At 42.8% G+C, this 23,115-nt stretch overlaps 1 protein-coding gene across 1 annotated transcript in view; it reads left to right on the top strand.

Annotated features, from left to right (window-relative positions):
• The window catches only part of EIF2AK4 (eukaryotic translation initiation factor 2 alpha kinase 4), a 285,849-nt gene that overhangs the window by 5,653 nt on the left and 257,081 nt on the right, over window positions 1-23,115 (top strand). The window contains exons 2-7 of the mRNA XM_030213680.1: window positions 2,663-2,766; window positions 3,669-3,771; window positions 9,255-9,428; window positions 17,911-17,991; window positions 19,087-19,220; window positions 20,448-20,563. Coding sequence (XP_030069540.1) covers window positions 2,663-2,766; window positions 3,669-3,771; window positions 9,255-9,428; window positions 17,911-17,991; window positions 19,087-19,220; window positions 20,448-20,563 — 712 coding nt within the window. The remainder of the gene's footprint in view (window positions 1-2,662; window positions 2,767-3,668; window positions 3,772-9,254; window positions 9,429-17,910; window positions 17,992-19,086; window positions 19,221-20,447; window positions 20,564-23,115) is intronic.

Here is a 23,115-nt window from a genome sequence, read left to right as displayed (position 1 = left end):
TTTGTGATGTGCTATCTCTCACTGTTACCAATAACCTACCCTTCAATTATGGGCTGCTCATGTCTTTGTCAGTGGGCAAACTTACAAAATCAGCAAGGGATCAAATACTTATTTCCACCACTGTAGATAGATGTCTTAGATGTCTACTAGGATAGATGTCTGAATGGATATCTAGATGTTTAGATAGATTTATACAAATTCAAGAGACCTATCAATTCTAGTGTGGGGATTTTCTCTGTATGTTTATAATAATATCCCAAACACTATCAGATATATTGAATTCATAGATAGTAATTTCTTTCACAGTCTAACACCAGTGTCAACTTATTAACAGCACATTAATTAGTTATTAAACGGGGATCTTCAGAGTTGTTGACAGCATACATCATCAGGGAACAACACACCACTATAGTCATGGCGCTGCACACATCATCATTGATCTGCCCATATCTGCCATATCTCTTCTATTATAACAGTTTTTCAATTTTTTTTAGTTTTCTATAGTTTTTATATTGTTCTCCTTAATAAACATCTTCCAGGTTTATTTCAAAATTTAGCATTCGAGATGCGTTTATAGTAACACTTAACTTTAAGCAGCTTCAAGCAGCAGTTTTTCACCCGACTCAAACCTCTGCCGACATGGCCATGTTTCGAAATCCTTCTTCAGGGAAGAGGTTCATATCACTATACTTGCTCCTGCATATAGAAAAATGGCTGCCATAGGTTGAAAGAGCCTCTGGCGGTAGATGTCTACATAGATAGATATTTAGATAAATAGATGTCTAGATGGATGTCTAGAGACTGGACATCCAAATCACAGATGGCATTTAATATGAGCAAGTGCAAAGTGATGCATGTAGGGAAGAGTAATCCAAACTATAGCAATGGATGTAGGGTTCCACATTAGGATTCGGCATCCAGGAAAAAGTCAACAAAATCCTGAGTGGTGTAGAATGAGTAGAAGTAAATTGATTATTTACTTGTTCCAAAAGTACAAAGACTAGGGGACACTCAAGAAAGTTACATGGAAATACTTTTAAAACAAATAGGAGGAAATATTTTTTCACTCAATGAATACTTAAGCTCTGGAACTCTTTGCCAGAGGATGTAGTAACAGCGGTTAGCCTATCTGGGTTTAAAAAAGGTTTGGACAAGTTCCTGGAGGAAAAGTCCATAGTCTGCTATTGAGACAGACATGGGGAAGCAACTGCTTGCCCTGGGATTTGTAGCATGGAATGTTGCCACGACTTGTGACCTGGCTTGGCCACTGTTGGAAACAGGATACTAGGCTAGATGGACCATTGGTCTGACCCAGTGTGGCTACTCTTATGTTCTTATTGTTGATATGTTGAAACCCTCTGGTCAGTATACAGCAGTGGCTAAGAAAGCAAATAGAATATTAGGAGTTATTAAAGGAATGGAGAACAAAACTGAGAATATTATAATGCTACACATCTAATATTGTGTGCAATTTTGATCATTGCATCTCAAAAAAGGCATAGCAGAATTATAAAAGGTACAGAGAAGAGAGTTGAAAATGATAAAGATAATGGGATGACTTCCTCAAGAGGAAAGGCTAAAGAGGATAGAGCTCTTTAGCTTAGGGACGAGATGATTGAGGGGAGATACGATTGAGGTGTATAAAATCATGATTGTAGTGAAATGGGTATCTATATTTTTGGAAAGAGTAAATAAGCAACTCACAAGAACTAGGCAGCACACAATGAAGCTACTAGGTAGTAAATTTAAAACAAATTGGAGAAAATATTTCTTCACTCAGTGTGTAAAAGAAAAAAAATGCAGTAGGTATAATTTCCCACGTTAAATATTGAAATACTTCTATGCAGGTTATCACTGAATGCAACTTAAGGCTGCAAACTCTGGTGACGGATATTTGTGTGGTGCCAGCAGGCATGATTATTTCACTCCATTGCTTACTGAATTGTATTGGATCTGGTTTAAAATGTTGTGCTTGGGCCTATAAGACTTCTAAATATAGGTAAACACTTGTCCACATTGTTTGTTCCATGTACATAGTCACTCCATTAAATCAATTTAACAGTTGTTTTTGTTGTCCTGGCTCCAGCGTACGCATACTATGAATTTACCAGGCATTCTTTTTCTTTGTAGCTCCAATAGTATGGAATGGCTACTAGGCCATCTTACTGAACAATCTTTGTCTAGATTCTAGACACTTCTTAAAACCTTTGGTTGTCAATTGCTGGATGCAAGGGTGTGAATGTGGTGTCTGCTTGTGAGGCACAGATTTTTGCTTTTATATATCTTCTGAATATTTGTTCTCTGTTCTGTTCACTTATGGCATTCCTTTCCCTGACTTTATTTTGACCTGTGCACAAGATAAGGAATATATCAAGTACTGATAACAAACATGAACATAGGTAGTAGGATTTCTCATAATCATTACTGAAATGTTTTAAGCTGATTTAAAATTGAAAAAAGTGGTCAAAGATGTTTGTCCAAAAACCTGATGGTCTGTAGTGGAACATGGTCTCTACGGAACGAGCGTCTATCTCCTACAGTATTTCTAGAACCTGGATATGTGTGTATGGAGGGGGGGAGGGGCATCTTGTGGGAAGCAGGCTAATATTTCTTATTGATAGATATGAAGTAATGAGTAATGTGGTCTGTCCTGTTTTTCCAGATAAAAGAGCTAACTGAAATAATCTTAAATCTGCGTCCCCAAGGAGAAGAAGTATATGTTACAGCGGATTTGTGGGTCAGGTGCCCCCAGACATATCCAGATGTGTAAGTAGCTATTAGAATGGAGTCCTTCTTCTACCCCTTAAGCAAAATCTTCTACCCCTGCCAGAGTATTAAGATCACTTAGGGCTCCTTTTACAAAGCTGTGCTAGCGATTTTAGTGTGGCAAATGCAGCGAAGCCCATTCTGTTCCTATGGGCTTCGGCACAAGTGTTGCACAGAAATTGCTAGCACAGCTTTGTAAAAGGAGCTCTTAATGATCACCGTTTAGCTCTTCTCCCCCCCCCCCCCCATCCCAGTCAGTGGGCGTGGCTTGATATTATGAGTGGAAGTGGCTTTTTTTTCTAGCTCCCTCCTTGTGGAATAGCTTGCCTCATTATTTGAGAGTAAAGCCCCGCTTGAAATCCTTCAAGACAGCCTTAAAAACTAACTTTTTTCAGCAAGCTTCAGGGCAGGATGTCTTAGGTTTTGTGATGATAACCTGCTTGTATTTTGCGTAATCTCTCTCTCTGTTTCTCTGATTTTCTGTTCCTTAGTTTTTCTTTACTTTTAGAGTTTGGATTGCGTGTATACCTATCCTGTTGCATACTATAGTTCCTTTCCATTTCTATAAATATTTTATTTTCTCTTTTGTAAACCGCTTCGATCTGTTTATCAGCTGAGATGGTATATTAAATCCAACTAAACTAAACAACTGCTGTGCTAAGAGAGTACATATAGAGGCGTATTTTCAAAGCACATAGACTTACAAGGTAACTTTGTAAATCTATGTGTTTTGGAAATGAGCACCTTGGTGTGGGGGTGATGGCTACACTACCTTCCTTTTTTTTTTTTTAATTAGAAATTTTTATTGAGAAACAAGAATTCTACATAACAGCAGAATATTAAAGCCTGATGTAATCTTCCTTTAATTATGTTTTCTTCCCAAATGCTCATTTTTTTTCCAGCCCTCCTGATGTGGATTTAAAGAATGTGAAAGGTCTCTCAAATGAAAATGTAAATTTGTTGAAGTCAAGACTGCAGCAGTTGGCCAAAGAGCTGTGTGGTGAGGTAAGAGGTGCACCAACAGAGGCCTCAGTGGGTGGTGAAGTGAGAAGTACATGGATAGGTCATCCTGTCTTCCACTGATGTCCTAACACAAAGCTAGCTAACCTTTTCATACATCAAGAGCCAAGGAATCAGAATACACCGTATTGGGACCTTACATTTTGAAAAGATGGGGAGGGGCTTCAGTGCAGACCTATTCATCCCCTTTAGGTTCTATACACCAGTGAGACCTACACGACAGGAAGAGTCTGTCTTAAGTCTTTTTCCAGGTCACATAGTTGTGCGCTGGCTGTGGTGACAGTCTAATTCTGGCTTTAGTGATATTAGGCTGGTGGAGAGCTTTGAAGCTTAAAGCTTCTGCACATCATAATACTCCCTATTTCTCAGCAGCCAAAGTGCAGTCCTAAGTAGTAAGTCCCATTTTCCTTTGACAAGCAGGATGTGGTAGTCTGGCTGATGGTTGACGTCACTAACAGAGCCCTGACATGGAGATACTTCCCAGTGTTCTAGTTCTGGAAGCAATCCACCACGTATGTGTGTGTTCCTGCCTACCATAATTGCTTGGAACCAGGTATCTTTCTGTGGAGCATAGAGGTTGCATCCAGCTGATTTTCTCAGCTTGCATGTCACCATTTTCATCATGGTAATTGAGGTTTGTTTTCAGTGAATTGTCCAGTAATGTAAGTGTTCATTTGAGGCAGGGAGAGAAGTATTAGAGGTCTTGAGAAGCAGCACAAACTTATTTTTGCCGCTGAGTAGTCTAGTCCATTGACTTTGGTGTCAACAGCATTGGTCCCAATGGCTCTGGAGTTGCATCGGACACTGAGGATGCATCGACATCAAGAAGGTCTCCACCTGCCTTGACATTGAACATTGGTAGTAGCCACCGGGATTGTGCATTGTCCAGTCCTACCCCAAGGACAAGGAAGGATTCAACTTCATCCTCATTGATGCTGAGGAATCCCAATGCCTTACATCAGGTGGAGGCCAGGAAAGACTGACACAGACTTCCTGGATACCCGAGAACCACCTGCACTGTGAGGGTTGCTCAGTCTCTAAGGATTTCGAGTGGACACAACAGCCTCCATTGAGCTGGGTCCAGGCCTTCAATTCAACTCCAGTGACTGACAACCTGACTGCACCGGCTAAACACCTCCCTTTGCGGATGGCTCCCATTGAGGAGCGGATCCGAGCCATTCTCCAGGAGGAGATGAGGGTGCCTGCTGGCTCGATGCAATGGCCATGCATTCAAAGCTTTGATTTTGGAGTCACTGGAGCTTCAGCCTATCTTAGAGGCCCATCCTGGAGGGCCATGCAGTACCTGTTGATATACATTGAGATGGTGTCGGTCCCCAGTCCATTGGGAGAGAAAACTTTCTCGGGGCACTGGAGATCACCTGTACGACCATATGTATATTTTTTGTTTGTTTGTTTCATTGGACTTACATGGTTGTCATTATTATTTTCATCACATGTTTTTAATTGTTTTACTTCTAAAGCTTGTTAATTTTAAATAACATGTTAAACCCTCTTTTGTTATAACTTTTTTAATCATGTATACAGTATTGTTTGTATGTTTTGTTATTTATTGTTCATTATTCTTAATCAGTGAATTTTTTTTTTGTTACATTTGTACCCCGCGCTTTCCCACTCATAGCCGGTTCAATGTGGCTTGCATATTATATACAGGTACTTATTTGTACCTGGGGCAATGGAGGGTTAAGTGACTTGCCCAGAGTCACAAGGAGCTGCCTGTGCCTATTCTAACACATTGAGGGGCATAATCGAAAGGGGCGCCCAAGTTTTCCTGAGGACGTCCTCGCAGGACGTCCCGGCGAAGGGGCGGGAAAACCTGTATTATCAAAACAAGATGGGCGTCCATCTTTCGTTTTGATAATACGGTCGGGGACGCCCAAATCACGAAATTTAGGTCTACCTTAGAGATGGTCGTCCCCGATTTTCGGCGATAATGGAAACCAAGGATGCCCATCTCAGAAACGACCAAATGCAAGCCCTTTGGTCGTGGGAGGAGCCAGCATTCGTAGTGCACTGGTCCCCCTGACGTGCCAGGACACCAACCGGGCACCCTAGGGGGCACTGCAGTGGACTTCATAAATTGCTCCCAGGTACATAGCTCCCTTACCTTGTGTGCTGAGCCCCCCAAAACCCACTCCCCACAACTGTACACCACTACCATAGCCCTTATGGGTGAAGGGGGGCGCCTAGATATGGGTACAGTGGGTTTGTGGTGGGTTTTGAAGGGCTCGCATTTACCACCACAAGTGTAACAGGTAGGGGGGATAGGCCTGGGTCCACCTGCCTGAAGTGCATTGCACCCACTAAAACTGCTCCAGGGACCTGCATACTGCTGTCATGGAGCTGGGTATGATATTTGAGGCTGGCATGGAGGCTGGAAAAAATATTTAAAAAACATTTTTTTAGTGTGGGAAGGGGTTAGTGACCACTGGGGGAGTAAGGGGAGGTCATCCCCGATTCCCTCCGGTGGTCATCTGGTCATTTAGGGCACATTTTTGTGGCTTGGTCGTAAGAAAAAAAGGACCAGGTAAAGTTGTCCAACTGTTCGTCAGGGATGCCCTTCTTTTTTCCATTATGGGTCTAGGACGCCCATGTTTTAGGCACGCCCAAGTCCTGCCTTTGCTACGCCTCTGACATGCCCCCGTGAACTTTGGTTGTCCCCGCGACGGAAAGCAGTTGGCAATGCCCAAAATCGGCTTTTGATTATGCTGATTTGGGTGACCCTGGGAGAAGGACACCCATCGTCCGATTTGTGTCGAAAGATGGGCGCCCTTCTCTTTCAAAATAAGCCTGATGGTCATCTCTCTGAAGATACATGGTCATTCAGCCTGTTTTTAGTAATATTGTATCATAGTTTATGTTTTTAAGTCACTTGGGGCCCTGCTTACTAAGGTGCGCTAGCGTTTTTTACTTGTGCTAAAATTTAGCATGCATTAATGCTAGAGTAGGGTTACTAAATTTGCCATAAGGAAAAAGAGGAAACATGCCCCACTCCCTGTTAAACCCCCACCCCGTCCCATCACGTCACACCCTGCCACGCCCCTGTCACACTCCTGCCCTGTCACTTTGACCCCCCAAAGAAAGCCAGATTCCCTCTCCCCCCATATATTATTCCCTCCCCAGTTTTCCAGGTTCCCTCCAGCCACATGACTCCATTCACTACCTCTCCCCTTCTATACCTTATTGTAGTGCCCTGGTGGTCTAGTGGCCTCTTCAGGGCAGGAAAGAGCCCCTCTTTCCTGTTTGGTGCGCCTGTAGATCTCTCTTGCTCCTGGCGCTGATTCAAAATGGCTACCCGGCCGTGCCCTCAAAAATAGGACATGTCCAGATAAAACCGGACGTACGATAACCCTACACTAGAGACACCCATATATTCCTATGGGTGTCTCTAGCATTTGTACGTTCTAATTTTTACCATGTGCTAAAAATGATAACACACCTACAGCACAGCTTAGTAAACAGGGCCCTTGGCTTTTATATCGGCCCTCATTTTACTGCGTTTGCATCATTGGAACGGAACACGAAGCTGGCTGCCAGTACGTATACATTTTTTAAATTTAATCATGATTTTTGAACATTTTTGTAGCATTTTTTGTTAAAAATTAGCAATTCTAGGAGGGCACAACTAATTTTATCGAATCCCACCCTTCTTTTTTGAATTAAAAGATCTTATAATGATTATTTTTTTTAATGAAGTTTGTGGCATTTTAAAACAGATTTTTGTGTTTAAAATTACTTTTAAGAAGCTTTTCATCCATTCACTTTTGGTATCAACACATAGTAAGAACATATTGCAAAGGATTGAATTTTTGCTTGTTTTTATGAGTATGGTGAACTTTGACCTGTAGAGGAGCATATAAAGTCAGCTGCTGAAACAGGATGGCACTGTGCTGGTAGGAATGCTGTCCCTCTGAAGCCTGAAGTGCTGATTTGTAAGTACGTGTTATTATGTTTGCAGCCTTTTTTGCTTTCAGTCTGACTAGCAAGTGATTTCTTTTCAGTATTTTTCTTTTTAGCTACAGGAAAAGTATTTTGTGTTTTTTGTATTTTTTCAGGCTGTTTGGAATGCATCTGACTATTTGTTAGATTCCCCATTAAGTATCAGGCTTATTTTCGAAAGAGATCGCCGGTGATCTCCCGACATAAATCGGGAGATCGCCGGCGATCTCTCAAAAGCGGCAAAATTTGGTATAATCGAAAGCTGCTTTTTTGACACCATCACCGCTTTCCCGTCACCGAGCCGGCGAAAGTTCAAGGGGCGTGTTGGCGGCGTAGCGAAGGCGGGACATGGACGGGCATGGGCGTGGCTACCAGATGGCTGGCTTCAGCGCATAATGGAAAAAACAAAAGCGGCGTTAATCAGTATTTCGCCGGTTTTACTTGGTCCTTTTATTTTCACGACCAAGCCTCAAAAAGGTGCCCCAACTCACCAGATGACCACCGGAGGGAATGGGGGATGACCTCCCCGTACTCCCCCAGTGGTCACCAACCCTCCCCCCCACACTAAAAAAATAAAAACCTTTTTTGCCAGCCTGTATGCCAGCCTCAAATGTCATACCCAGCTCCCTGACAGCAGTATGCCTTCACTGGCTGTGACACAAACAATTTATTTTCAAATTTATAGGAATATTTCCGAAATAGTGCTGGCTTGATGTTTAACTGAATACATTCTCCCTGGAAATTCCACTAGTACTTTGAGGTCTTCTTTTAACCTATGCTCCATCTGAGGCTTATTACGTTGTATTAGTGTGTATGTGCATCCCGTTGATTACTTGGAAATAGCTTTGGTTGTTAGTTAGAAGCTATGGGGAGTTTTAGGAATATAGAAGATGACCAGACTTTTGCTTTTGTACAGTGAGCTACTGTGGGGTATTTTTACTTTTTAAACTGGTGCATGGCACATTGAAGTCTGCAGAGTGACAAACAGTGAGATCAGTTTTAACACTGAAACAGAAGAATAAATACAACACTATGTTCAGAGTGTTAGACCTTCTACTTGTTTGAAGAAACCCTTGGCTTCTTGGGGTTGATTCAGATAATTCATCCACCTCCTATCTGAGTTACTACTACTACTACTTAACATTTCTAGAGCACTACTAGGGTTACGCAGCGCTGTACAGTTTAACAAAGAAGGACAGTCCCTGCTCGAAGGAGCTTACAATCTAAAGGACGAAATGTCAAGTTTCCTGAATAGAGGTGTAGTGGTTAGTTCTTACTATAGTTTAAAAATCATCAGTTTATTTGATGAGCAGAAGGTTTGGTGGTAGAACTGTGATGTGCCTGTGCACATGGAAGCTCTGTATCCTGTTAAATAGATCGTGATGTGCTGAACTATATGGTTATGCTTTACTTTTTCAGTATTCAGTGTCATATGAATTTCTCATTTTCATATTGTGGGATATTATATATATTTCTTTCCTTTTCTGAAACCAAGTGTTTCTGATTTGCAGGTAATGATTTATGAACTTGCTGATTGTGTGCAATCATTTCTTGCTGAGTGCAATAAGCCACCATCCAAGTCCTTCCATGATGAAATGCTGCAGAACCTTCAAAAGCAGCAAGAGAAGCAGGCTCAGGAGGAGCAGCGCCGTGTTCAGGAAATCAAGCAAAAAGAAGAACAAATGGTAAGGAACTTCCTTATTTATTTCTTTCTCTGCTCTCCACTGTTTTGGGGAAATTGCATGAGGTTTGTGGATTGGGGTTGAAAAGACTTGTGGGACAGATAGGTGCATATGTGTCCAGGGGTATGTATGCAACTATCCCTTATGCACTCTGCTGACAATAAGGACCGCTCATAAAGATTCTGTAAATACGATAATTTTAGAATGGCAGCATAAAAAATAAAGCATGAAGTCAATTTCTAGCAGTAGTTCCATTACAAAATCCTATTTGAATGACAACGACTAGATTTTCTAATCTCTCTATATAAAAGGCACCTCCAGCGTTCTAATTGAAGCCTCCAGCCGGAAACTTGAGGTGGCATAGATATCCGGTTTAGCAAGTACACAAAGGAAACAAGCTGAGGGAGATAATTGTTTTCTCAGGCACCTGGAGTGGTTGCCCTGGGTGATTAACAAGGTCAGCTGGGGTCCAGACCTTCTTGCAAGTAAAGCAATTAACTCCTCCCAGACTCTTAGGTGCTTTCCTTCACTCAGCCAGGCTGCAGTCATTGCCATACACTCTAAACCAAACAAACCTAGCAGCTGCTGCTCCACATTGTCGTTTTTAAATTGTTGCTCCATCAGAAACAAGTCTACAGCTGTTTCAACTGGGAGGGAAGGTGGCCCTAGAACTGGGAGGGTGGGGACTCAAACTCTGAGGGACGGAGGGTGGGGGGACCCTGAAACTCGGACGGACCCTGGGGCTGGGAGGTGGGACGACCCTGGAACTGGGAGGGAGGGAGGGAGGGGATGGCCCTGGAACTCGGAGGGAGGGAGGGGGACCCTGCAACTGGGAGGGAGGAGGGAGTGATGGGCCCCTGGCACACACTCTGATTCTCATTCCCTGTCTCTCACATAGTCAATCTCACACACACTCTCTCAAACATACACACTCCAAGGAAAACCTTGCTAGCGCCCGTTTCATTTGTCAGAAACGGGCCTTTTTTACTAGTAAAATATAACCCAGGTATCAATTTGGTCTGATCCACGCTTTTAGACTAAAGAACCTTTTCTAAATAACCCCTGATTTCTAGGAGTTTACATTATGCAGCCATACAGCTTTTTAGTGGCAGGCTCCAGGTCCAGTAACATTTTTATTTGCACAATGGTGGGCTGAAATATGTCCAACTCATCTTGTATTAGTCTGTTCACCTCAGCTCACTGACAGGAAAATACAATGACTAGTGAAATTGATGAGTCACAGGTGTGCTTTCATGGATGGCAGCTCAGAAATAAGATCACTTTAATGTCTTGGTCAATGCCTGTAGAAATAGCAATGGCAAGGTACAAAAGCAGCCCAAGCAAAATTCTTAATGAACTTGTCTTTGTCAAGTAATCTGTAGTTAATCAATTTTGTTTTAATGATGTAATTTAATCCTTTCTGTAAAGCACTTGCAGGTAGTATATAAGTGCTGAATGTACTATACTGTATGTATTAGCATAAAGGATTAAATTACATCATTAAAACAAAATTGATTAACTACAGATTTGTTATATTATGTAAACTTGAGAGACCCTTCCAAATATTTAGCAAACAACCACGTTTTCAGCATCTTAAGAAATTTAAAACAATTTCCTTTAGAACACAATACTGCAGGTAGAATATTCCAGTATTCTGTAATTTGATGAAGTATTACTGTAATATATCAATTTAAGTTAAATCCAGTAAATATATTGATTACATTTATGCAACCTAAAGTTTAAATTTATATAAGTAATGATATGAGTTGTAAGTGCAAACTTTATATTTAATTGATATAAGTAATAAAACCAGTAAGGCTTAATGATATCTGGTAGATAAACAACTTAATAAACCAATATAAATCAGTGTAAAATTTATGAGTAACTCTAAATGGAGTCATAATTGGTTATGATGGTACTTAATAAAATCATTCAGCATCATGAACAAAGTCATGTAATTCATGGACAGATGTGTAGGTCCACTGGGAGAAATATGTTCTGTATCACACTCTGGTAGGTGGTAATCACAAATTTGGACAGTAAATAAATGCATGACAAATGTGATAACTTTATCATGTAAATCAAAATTGTAGTCAGAAATCTGTATATTGTCTTAGTTTACAGACAACCCAAAATATAACGGTCCTTATACTTCAACTAGTAATTCAGTTTTTATGTAAACTAATCTCATGTCCATGAAAATGTCCAAAATCTCTGTGTAGACAGGATCTAGTTCAAGGTAAACAATGATACTCACCAGCATTAACAATAGGATGTCTGAAAACAGTAGTATAACAAACATTATTGGGTGGACTTCATAAAAAGCTCCCAGCTACACATCTCACCATTACTCCCTTTCTGCTGAGCCCCCTAAACCTACCCCCAACTGTACACCACTACCATAGCCCTTATGGGTGGGTACAGTGGGTTTCTGGTGAGTTTTGGAGAGCTCACAGTTTCGTCCACAAGTGTAACAGGTAGGGTGAGGTAGGAGCCTGGGTCCATCTGTCTGCAGTGCACTGCACCCAACACTAGACTACTCTAGGAACCTGCATGCTGTTCTAATGGACCTGAGGATAACATCTGAGGTTGGCTTAGAGGCTGGCAAGTAATGTTCTGCGTCACATTTTTTGGGAGTGGGAGGGGTTTAGTGTCCACTGAGGGAATAAGGGGAGGTCATCCCTGATTCCCTCTAGTGGTCATCTGGTTATTTAGGGCACCTTTTGTGCCTTATTTATTATAAAAACAGGTCTAGCTCAAAACGTCTTAGTTTTAGTCCTGGACGTTTTGTTTTGTTCCATTATGGCTGAAAAACGTCTAAGTCTTAGGAATGCCCAAGTCCCACCCTGAACATGCCCCTGATGGACTTCGTAGAAAAATGTCCAAAAAGAGGTTTCGAAAATACTGATTTGGACGTTTTTGTGAGAAAAACGTCCAAATGCTGCTTTATGCCATTTTTTAGATTTCTGTTTTGAAAATGAGCCCAACATCAATATAGTAGGTGATGGTAGATAAAGACCTATATGATCCATCTAGTCTGGCCAACAAGATAACCTCATTGTAAAAGGTGTGATACGTACACTTGATTTTGATTTGTCCTTACCATTTTCAGGGCACAGACAGTAGAAGTCTGCCCAGCACTGGCCTTGTTCTCCAGTTATAGAAGCTGATTCTGTCCAGCCACGATCAGGGCACAGACCAAAGAAGTCTGCCCAGCACTGGCTTCACTTCCTAATTACTGGTGTGGACATCTAATCACTGCTTATCTTGTTTGGTTCCATGCCTTCTGTACAGGATTCCTTTTTGTTTATCCCATTCATTTTTGAATTCTGTTACCATTTTCATCTCCATCACCTCATGCGGAGGCATTCCATGTATCTGCCACAGTCTCTGTGAACGAGGATGGGTAGATACTATGCTATGTTAGGGGACTTCGGTTTACACACTCCCACTCCATTAGCAACTTAATTAACATATCACCAATACTAAGATACAGGTCACAGTCCAGCACCAAGATGGGGGATATCCAGTCTTTTGCACTTTGTCATATTGTAACTCTTGGTTTGTATAAGGATATAATAGAGTGAGCCCTGTGTAGCAGGTCATTAGGGGAGTGACTGGAGGATCCAGAAGGAGCTCAGAGGTTATGAAAGGAGTACCTCAGAGAAAAGATTTGTCTCTGGTTTTGCCTCTTGATAGAGTAACTACGTCCTTGGCTGCCTGAGTTCTGAGGTACCTATAGCCTCCGCCAGGTGACCCATTGAAATTAAGGGGGGTCTTGTAGTGCTGTATAACCAGCAGATTGAAGCCATGGACAGTGAGCTGTTACATTGTATCTGCCATTTGAGGAATCAGTAACTGGGTCTGGGGTGGAGTGTGGTCTACCCCTGGCTGAGGTGAGACCTTCAGGGTGGCAGCCCAAAGGGAAAAGACAGTTACATCGAGTCTGGCTCAGATGGTATTGAAGTATATCGGGAGAGTGAAATCCGTTTTGGGTTCCAGTTAGACTGCAGGACAGGCATACGAGTTGTGCACGTGTGTTTACCCAGAAATGTATTATTACTTGTGACCACCTTGAAAGCAATTATGATTTACATCTGAACTGTATGAAGGTCAATGCAGTGGTACCATCAGTTAAATAAATATTCCAGTTACTTTTTAATCCTCTGAGTGTCATGGTTCCTGATTGAATGAGCTGATGGGATCTGGACCTAAGTAATAATGGGTGATTTCAATTACCCCAATATTGACTAGGTAAATGTAACATTGGGGCACGCTAGGCAGGTAAAATTCCTTGATGAAATCAAGGACAGCTATATGGAGCAGCTGGTACAGGAGCCAACGAGAGAAGGAAAAATTCTAGACCTAGTCCTTAGTGGAGAGCATGATCTGGTGCGGGATGTAATGGTGGCCAAGCCAGGTCACAGGTACCTGGCAGAAACCCAAATTGTGGCAGCATTCTATGCTATAAATCCCAGGATAAGCAGTTGATTCCCCATGTCTGTCTCAATAGCAGACCACTTTTACCACATCCTCCAGCAAAGAGTTTGAGAGCTTAACTATTCGTTGAGTGAAAAAATATCTTGAGTGTCCCCTAGTCTTTGTACTTTTGTAATGAGAAACAGAGAACATAGAAACATGATGGCAGATAAAGGCCATATGGCCCATCCAGTCTGCCCATCCTCGGTAACCCCTAACTCTTCCTTTTCCTAAGGGATCCCACATGCTTATCCCATGCCTTTTTAAATTCTGACACAGTCCTCAACTCCACAACCTCCACCGGGAGGCCATTCCATGCCTCCACCACCCTTTTGTGTAAAATAATACTTTCTTAGATTGCTCCTAAGCCTGTTCCCTCTTACCTTCATTGTATGCCCCCTCGTTCTAGTGCTCTTCTTCAGTTGAAAAAGGCTCACTTCCTGTACATAAATGCCCTTGAGATATTTAAAATTCTCTATCATGTCTCCTCTCTCCCTCCTCTCTTCCAGCGTATGCATATTGAGGTTCATAAGCCTGTCCCTATATTTTTTGTGTTCAAGACCGCTTACTAATTTTGTAGCCACCCTCTGGACCGACTCCATCCTTCATATCTTTTCGTAGGTGCGGTCTCCAGAACTGCACATAGTACTCTAAATGGGGCCTCACCAGAGACTTGTACAATGGCACTATCACCTCCTTTTTCCTGCTGGTCATCCCTCTTTTTATGCACCCTCAGACCCTGCTATTTGTTCTGGGTCTTGGCAGGTCGAATGGTCCTGCCTTCCCCCGGTGTAGAATTCTTCACTATAGACCTCATGTAAGTCTGGGCTAGGTCCCAGCTGCTTACATCACGGCTGAGCACCATGGTGTAATGTCCTCTTTATGGGACTCTGATATGCCTTTCTTTTGGAGGGCTCATGCTTTCACAGTTTTGTCACAGAGGTCAGTTGCTTCTACCATGAATTTCTCTTATTTCCCTGGTGGAATTTTTCATTTATTTTGGGGGTGCAACTGTTTCTTCTTCTTCAGTCCCCTTGCAGGAAGTTGGAGCCAGTGTTACCCTTAGGGCTCTGGTATGCTGTGGGAGTTTTAACAACTCCCTTCCTTTTCTGGGCATTGTACCCTGTCTCTCTTTCTCTGCTGAGCTCCGTGATACCCTGGTTGGCTTGACATGGATTGCCATGGATTGTCCTACTTGGATTTTCTCCAGTGGCAGTCTGTTCAGGGTTGCTCAGCAGCATGGATTTCTGTCTGGTGGCTGGCCTTTACCCTATAGGTCTCACGTTCTAGGCTGGCCTGTTCGGGTGGATTCCATAGAGCTCTGCTCTTTTTCTGTTGGGGCTTATTTTCTTTTCGCTCCTAGGTTGCTTCCATTGGAGGCTGGGCATCGCATGGCTGGACCAGTTATCCCTTTGTTCACTGCTGTTCAGTGGCTGGGTGAGTTTTTTTCATTGTCCCTGATATTCTGTAGTACATGCTGGCATTCTCATGTCAGGTATTAGTGGCTACTCTGGCTGGATACGGTGGTGTCCTTAAATGCTTTGCAGCACCTTGTCATCTAAGAACATAAGGATAGCTAGCCATTCTGGGTCAGACCTATTAGCCTTCTAGCCCAGTATCCTGTTTCCAGCAGGGGCCAAGCCAGGTCACCATTGCCTGACAGGAACCCAAATAGTGCTGACATTTCATGCTGCCAGTTCCAGGGCAAGCAGTAACTTTCCCATGTCTGTCCCTAGCAGACTATGAACTTTTCTTGCAGGAATGAATCCAGGTATTCTAATCCCTGTTTATTTGGATGCCTTCCAAGGTGGCACATTTCCTCTATGGTAGCATTTTGCCTTTCTGATGGTAGCACCTATAAAAGGATGGACACGGGGTTCCAATGATGTTAATTCAGTCCTTCTGCAGATTGCCTTCCATAGTGCCTTCTGTGACCTACTCTCCTCTTCTACAGCTCTGTCTATCTCCGCCCCTAAGCCTAGCTGGCTTCACCTCCAATACCCAACCTGCAGCCAGTTCTACTGCAACGGCCATGTAGGTGATTTTTTTTTTTGGCATCTCGGTGACATGATAGTTCGGTTTCTGTGTTGGGCAACTGTTTAGTCTTCTGGGTAACTTTTCACATACTGCCTTTTTAGAGGGCCCTGGTTTGGGGCTTGGGTGCTTGGTTGCAGAACTGGAGGACTCCGCGTCTCGGCTCTGCCAAGGCCAAGCATTCAGATTAGGTTCCATCCTGTTCGTCCGTCTTGGTTTTTGGTGGCCAGGTGGCACAGTTCATGCAGGTCTCCTGTGACTTTTCCTACCACATGACAGGCACCTCTGTCTTGTGTCACTCCTCGGGTGCAGGAGAGCAGAACACCTAAGCATCCACGTATTGGATTCACCACTTTGCCTCTGTCCGCTGTCTTCCTCAGGGTTCAACTCTGCTCTTCTCCTGTTCCATTGCGATTTTTTATGGGCACCTTATGTAGGGTTTAGTTCTGCTTTCCAGCAGTGTTGGCCTCCTGGCCATGCTTCTGCATTTACGCACAGTAACCCCACTTCCCAGCTTTGCTTGGGGTCTGGACCATGTTTCCTCCAATTTGCTCTATCTTCAGCTAATGAGGTTTGTAACTAACATAGATTAAAGTTCAGGAGAAGGATTTGAACGGTTTGCTTCAAGAGGAGGAATGGGAGGAAATCTATACATCAGTAGCAAAACTGAATATATCTGCTAGTCTGCCTCCCCCCCCCCCCCCCCCCCAAAAAGAAAAAAATTGAGGTTTTATATCATATGTACATAACCCAAGTGAATTATGAAGTGGAGGAATGGCAGATATGGTTTGTTCTGGGTAAGGCATGGTCTGGAGGGGAGTTCCTTTCATGGTTAGAAGTGTATTAAGGTCTAGCTATTTTGGGAAGATGTGTTGGATTTGGTGCAAATGATAATGGGGATAGAAATTTTTAAAAAGACCTGAAAATATGCTTGCTGATGAAGATTCCAACTGAGGGGAAGGACCCCAAAGTGGGTACATTTTGTAGCATGTAGCATATTGCCTAGTTGCAGCACGAAGTTTAATTATAGCAAGGTGGAAACAGGAGGAGAATCCCTGCAAAAGAGTTGGAATGACTAAAAGATAAGTGTGCTGTGTAGGATAACAGTATAGAGGTATCACTCAGCTACTGCTGAATAATTTGGAAGGGGTGTGTTTTATGTATATATAACAGTGCTGTAAGATTGTAATGTGGGAAGATGGAGATTCTGTAGAGGGTGGGTGGTGTGGGAGGGAAGTAAGAGGAAAGATCCTAGAAAGTAGAATGGGCGATTGCTTTTTTTAAAGTACTTAATATTGGAAGACTGAGGGAAATGCTAGCTAGATTGTTAAAGAAGTCTTGTATTGTAGTGTTGCTCATTGGATCTCATAAAATTAAAGTGTCAAAAAAACCCAAACTAACCAAAAACCCAGACGAAATTGATAGGGCTGCATCAGTAAAAAGGTTTAAGTGTTGGTTTTTAAAGGCCTGGGGGTATGTTTACTGAGGCATGTTAACATTTTAAGGCACGTTAAACGCTAACACTCCAATACATTCCTATGGGTGCATTGTAGTAGTTTATATTGTACCTGGGGCAATTATCATTTGCACCAAATCCAACACATCTTCCCAATGACTTTAAATGGAAATGTGCAAAACTGGTTCCTGAATTCCCAAGCTTTCTATATGTAGCTCAGTTTCTTTGTATTCCACAAGCAGTTTTACTTTATGAATGTGTAACCCAGAGGTGTTCAACCTTGATCCTCGATGGCCGCAATCCAGTCGGGCTTTAAGGATTTCTGCAATGAATATGCATGAGATCTGTTTGCATGCACTGCCTCCATTGTATGCAAATATTCATTGTGGAAATCTTGAAATCCTGACCTGGTGAGGGCCAAGGTTGGACACCTCGGTATAATTTGTTTTGCCAATATCTGTGAATCATATTATAGCAGTACCAACCCCTAAATAATTCCAAAAACATTTTTTTCAGAAATGGGAAATCTTGAATGAGATTCATAAAAGGGAAGAAGAGAAGAGAGAAGAAAGAAAAAAGAAAGAGATGGCAAAACAGGTAAGAGGATTGGAGCCATGTATGTAGTTGTTAGCTGAGGATAGTAAATCCACTTGGGAGGATGAACAACTAAATCCCACGTAACCAACAAACAGAAAAGAAAAGTGGGAAGTGGACCAGTGACTCTAGAGACTGGGACAGCTGGGTCAAACTGTAGTTATTAGCTGGTCATTTGCCTCTGTGATGTCTTTAGGAAAAGGTCTTAGGACTTCTAACAATTAAGATTTGCAAAATACGGGTTAATATTTGTTACTTCAAATATTTCTCAGAGGGAATGCTTTTTAGAATGTTTAATGAATTTATTTAAGAATTAGGATTTAGTTTATGCTTTATCAGGAGTAGTTCGACATAAGTCACACTCCGGTACAGTAGCATTTTCTTATCAGTTGTAGGGCTTACAGACTAGGCTTGAACCTGAGGCTATGGAGGGTTAAGTGATTTATCCAAGGCCACAAGGAATATTGCTAGGATCTGAAAACCTGGTTTCTCTGGTTCTCAGCCGCTAGGCTACACTTGACCACTTTGTTGCAAAACAGCTTCATGCATTTATTGATTTGCTTTTAGTAACAAAAGTTTGATTTATTCTTACTGTACACCGCCTTGAGTGAATTTCTTCAAAAAGGTGATAAATAAATCCTAATAAAATAAATAAATATTAACTGGTTAGGTAGTTCATGCTGCCCACTACACTATTGCAACTAATGAACAGAACACTTTCATTAATACACTCTCACTCTTCCCATGGCTGTTTATTTTGGATCGTCTATCTTGACATTTCCCAACTGATGCAAACATATATATATACCCTACCCCCCCGCCGAAAAGATACCCAGCATTAGTACCAGTGCTGCAAAACCACAGATTTTTTTGTACCCTCAAAGAACTCTTAATGAGCTAGAAAATAAACACCTACAATTACAATTCGTTAACACCTAAGAATAGAAGCTTTTAAATTATATTTATACTTTTACCCTATAGTTGGATAAACTAAGACATAGAGAGATAGTGACTTCTTCACAGTGACAGAGATCTGTTTCGTTCCTTGTCCAATACTCTTAACTGCCAGCGCCATTTGACAGCAATTCATTTTCCCAGGAACGGCTGGAGAGTGCCAGTTTTTCAAACCAGGAGGATTTACCTTGTGCTGGATTGAAGCCCTACACGGTCATCAGTGGAACCTCCGAAAGCAATGGAGACAGACATCGAATGAATTCCACAGGACGCTCCAGGTGTGGCAATGTTCGTTTTTGTATTATGGAGAAGTGCACATTAAGATCAAGAAAGAATATTGTGTCAAGAAGCTTCTCTATTAAACATAAAAATTAGTTTTGCCATTATAGTTGCATGTTTTTAACCAATACCATATGTAGTGCAACAAGTATCGGTGGAAAATGCACAGAAAAACAAGGGTGCAAGAAAGCAAGGAGAACTAGTAAGTTTTGAGCTTCTTTTTAAAATACAGATGAGAAGACAAAAGTCTAGTGGTCGGTGCAGTGGATTTGGGGCAGAGGCTGACAGGCTGCTGACTGATAAACCGTCTGTCAAATGGGTACCACGGTTTTGCTGCCCTAGGATAGGGTTGGGCAAGCGACAGTGGAGGTGTGGCGGAGCCCTCATGCCTCAAACCCAAGTACAATGGTTGTGCCGTTGTTTGGGGGAATGGTCGGCTGAGGCTCACAAAGAATCAAACAGAGAACTGCTGCTTCCTAGGATGGCTGTAGTGGATCACAGCTGAGCTGCACGACTGTCTGGGCTCACACTCAGCCACAGTCTTTTTTTCACATGGCTGAGACGAGTTACCGATCATAAGTGCAGCTCGGCTGTGATTGATCAGGGAGCCTGTCTGTCACCTAAAAAGGCGCTCCTTATTGGCCCTGTCAGGAATTGACTCAGAGGTTGGTTCGCAGCACTGTCAGCAACTGCAGGAGTAGACATCAAAGAGTGAAGTCTGGGCCTGCACAGGTTAGAGGGAACATTGCGGTGAGGGGCCACGGCCCCCCAACTCACAATGTTCCCTCTAACCTGTGCGGGCCTGGGCCATACTCCTTGCTTCCCACTCCGTGTCAGCAGCAGTTGCTTTCTGTGTGGGGAGGGAGGGGGTGTTCTTAGACAGTGGACTCTGGACATGCTGGGGCCACGGAGCCCGTAGGAGTACGAGGCCCTGTGTGGCCACCGTCCCTGTCATCCCTTCCTAAGACCGGCCCAGTTTCTGTCTCTCAAACCGGTTTCTTCTTCTTTCACTTACTAAACACCACAGTTGCTTTTGATTATTTAGTGCAGAATGAAACTAAAAAAACAGATAAAATTGTTTTCTTGCCTAACCTGATGTTACTAGAAAATAGTTCATTCCAATTCTGCATCTGACTTGTGCTTTGATCTTTGTTCATTTTGTACAGTAGCTATAAATTGAAGCTAATGATTTGTTACTAATAGATGTGTTTTAAAAAATTTTTAAGGCGAGAACGTCAGCTCTCTATACATGGTAATGAAGACTCTTGCACATCCTATAAATGTCTACATTTTCAGATAGGTGGCTCTGGTCAGCACACTGTGCACAGAGGAAAATGTATAGGTAAGTAGACAATGGGAATGTTCTTAGTGTAGAGATATGGACAGAATGTAAGTAGGTAATGTGTCCATAAAATCCAATTGCCTAATGTAGGAGAGACTCAACATGGCCATGTTTCGGCAGATGTGCCTGCATCAGGAGTCATAATACCTGTACATTCAGTGATTCAATATATAATCTGTACATATACTGGAACAGGAGTAAAGCGACAAGCACTTGGCAGCGCTAGCATGAAAAATCTGGATTTTCTCATACTGGTGCCGTGACTGTATGTGATATTCCTGTGCTACCAGTGAGAGGCTCCATTAGTTGCTTACACTGCTCATTTTTTCCTTTTTTTATTCAATTACATATGTGAATTTTCTGTTTGATTTTATTTGCTTATGAATTCTATCTGCCTGCTCAGGAGTATTTAAAAAAAAAAAAAAAAAGAATGAGACTGGCAGGTACCACCTTACCAATTAACCAGTTTATTCAGGCATGAGCTTTTGAGGGCCAGAATCCACTTAAGCGAAGTTTAGGAGGAGGGTAAATATACATGAAGAGGCCTGGATGGGGATGGGATAAAGAGGGGCCTATGCAGACAACTTTCCACGCGGTTACAGTGAGTTTAACATAGATTTACCACGAGATAGCAATACAGAAAGGGTTTCAATGGGGGTGTTAACAGTCAGAAATCCTTACCACGGACTATATTAAAATACATTAAAATGCATGTCAATGTGATGATTAACTATCTTGTGGCCGTATAGAAAAGAAAAGAAAAGTGTTTCCAACGCGTTGTGTGTGGGAAACTTTGCATCAGGTCCAGGGCAGGGTGGAAGGGTTCCTGAAGATAGGAGCGATGCCCACTTGCTCCTGCCTCCAGCAGAGCCATCTTCAAAATGGAATGTGCCCTGCCCCACCTCGCCCTGCGTGGGGCATCCTAGAATGCACTGGGTAGGGCCAGTGTATTATATAAAGGAATTTCTCCCTTATATGATAAACTGGCCCTGCCCAGTGCATGCCAGCGTGCACCCTGTAGGACAGGGTGCGCCACCATTTTGAGGGTGGTGGCGCTTGGGGCAGGAGAAAGTGCACATCGCTTCTGCCTTCATGCATAGGGGAGGGGGTGATAGTCTGGGAAGCTTGCAAAAGGGGGGCAGGGGTTAGAGGGTGCTACTAGACACTAGAGAGGTTTATTTTACAATTGGATCTCTTTTGGCTTACAATCTGGCTATTGAAAGGAGGCATTTAGAGAAGCACGGGATTTCACCCATGGTGGTTTCTATATTAATCCAATCCAGGAAGTTCTCTACATCCTTGGTTTACATTAGAGTCTGGCATGTTTTTGAGTCCTGGTATGGGGAGCAGCCTCTATCTCCCTGGAGGGCTCAGATCCTGGATATTTTGGGATTTCTGAAGCAAGGTCTGAATCAGGGGCTGGCTTTGAGCTCCCTGAGTGTCCAGGTGGCTGCTCTATCCAGCTTTCGGGGGAAAGTGAAGGGCATTTCTCTGGCCTTGCATAGAGAAGTGGCTTGGTTCCCGAAGGGAGTAGTACATCTGTGCTCCCCCATTTTGCTCTTCCTTTTTTGGGACCTCGACCTAGTTCTGGGTGCTGTCCAAGGCTTTGTTTGAGCCTCTGTGCTCGGCCTCTATCAGGGCCATAACTGTCAAGGTGGTATTTTTGGTGGCCATCACTTCTGTTCATAGGGTCTCGCAGTTGCAGGCCTTGTTGTATTGGGACCTGTAACCTGTCCTTCTTGGAGGATTCGGTGTCCTTGCATACAATTCTCTTCTTTCTGCCTAAAGTGGTGTCTTCATTCCATGTGAATCAGGAAGTCTGCTTCTCTCTTTTGGGGCGGAAGCCTCATCTTCTGTGGACTGGAGGCTTCACAAATATGGATGTCTGGAGGTTGCTTCTCTGGTACCTGGAGGAGACAAATGATTTTCATCTCTGACAACCTGTTTGTGCTTTTTTATGGCTCTAGGAAGGGCCAGGCAGCCTCTAAATCCTCAGTTGCGAAGTGGATTAAGATGGTTATTGAGTTTGCCTACATCTGTAAGAATCGTCTGATGCCTCAGAGGCTTAAGGCCCACTCTGCTAGGGCTCAGGTTGCTTCTTGGGTAGAGGCCCGGGTGGTGTCCCTTGAGGAGATTTTCAGGGTGGCGACTTGGTCGTCACTCCATTCCTTTGCTAGATCTTACAGATTGGACGTGTTGGCCATTGTCCATTTGGATTTTGGCAGAGCGAAGGAAGGACAAATTCTTAACTGATAGTTTTCTTTCCTTTAGTCTGTGACACTGTTCTGCAGTCCTGCCCTTGAAAGACCTTGGCCCGGGGTTCTGGGTATGCTCTGTGGTTCTTTTTTCAGTTCATGCAAAAAAAAAAAATTCTTATTGCAATTGCAGCAATATGGGGTTCCCATGATATTGCTATATCCTGGTATATGCTGGTAGCGAGTACCATTCTGTGGTGTTTTGCTCGCTTGGTTATCATTGCAGCTGCAGTGGTTGGTGGGGCATGGGTGCATTAGAAAGGGACCTTTTGCTGCTTGGGAAGATGCATACTGGAT

The sequence above is a fragment of the Microcaecilia unicolor genome, chromosome 9 (genome assembly GCF_901765095.1).
Source record: "Microcaecilia unicolor chromosome 9, aMicUni1.1, whole genome shotgun sequence".
Taxonomy (NCBI): Eukaryota; Metazoa; Chordata; class Amphibia; order Gymnophiona; family Siphonopidae; genus Microcaecilia; species Microcaecilia unicolor.
This window is presented reverse-complemented; position numbering and strand designations above follow the sequence as displayed.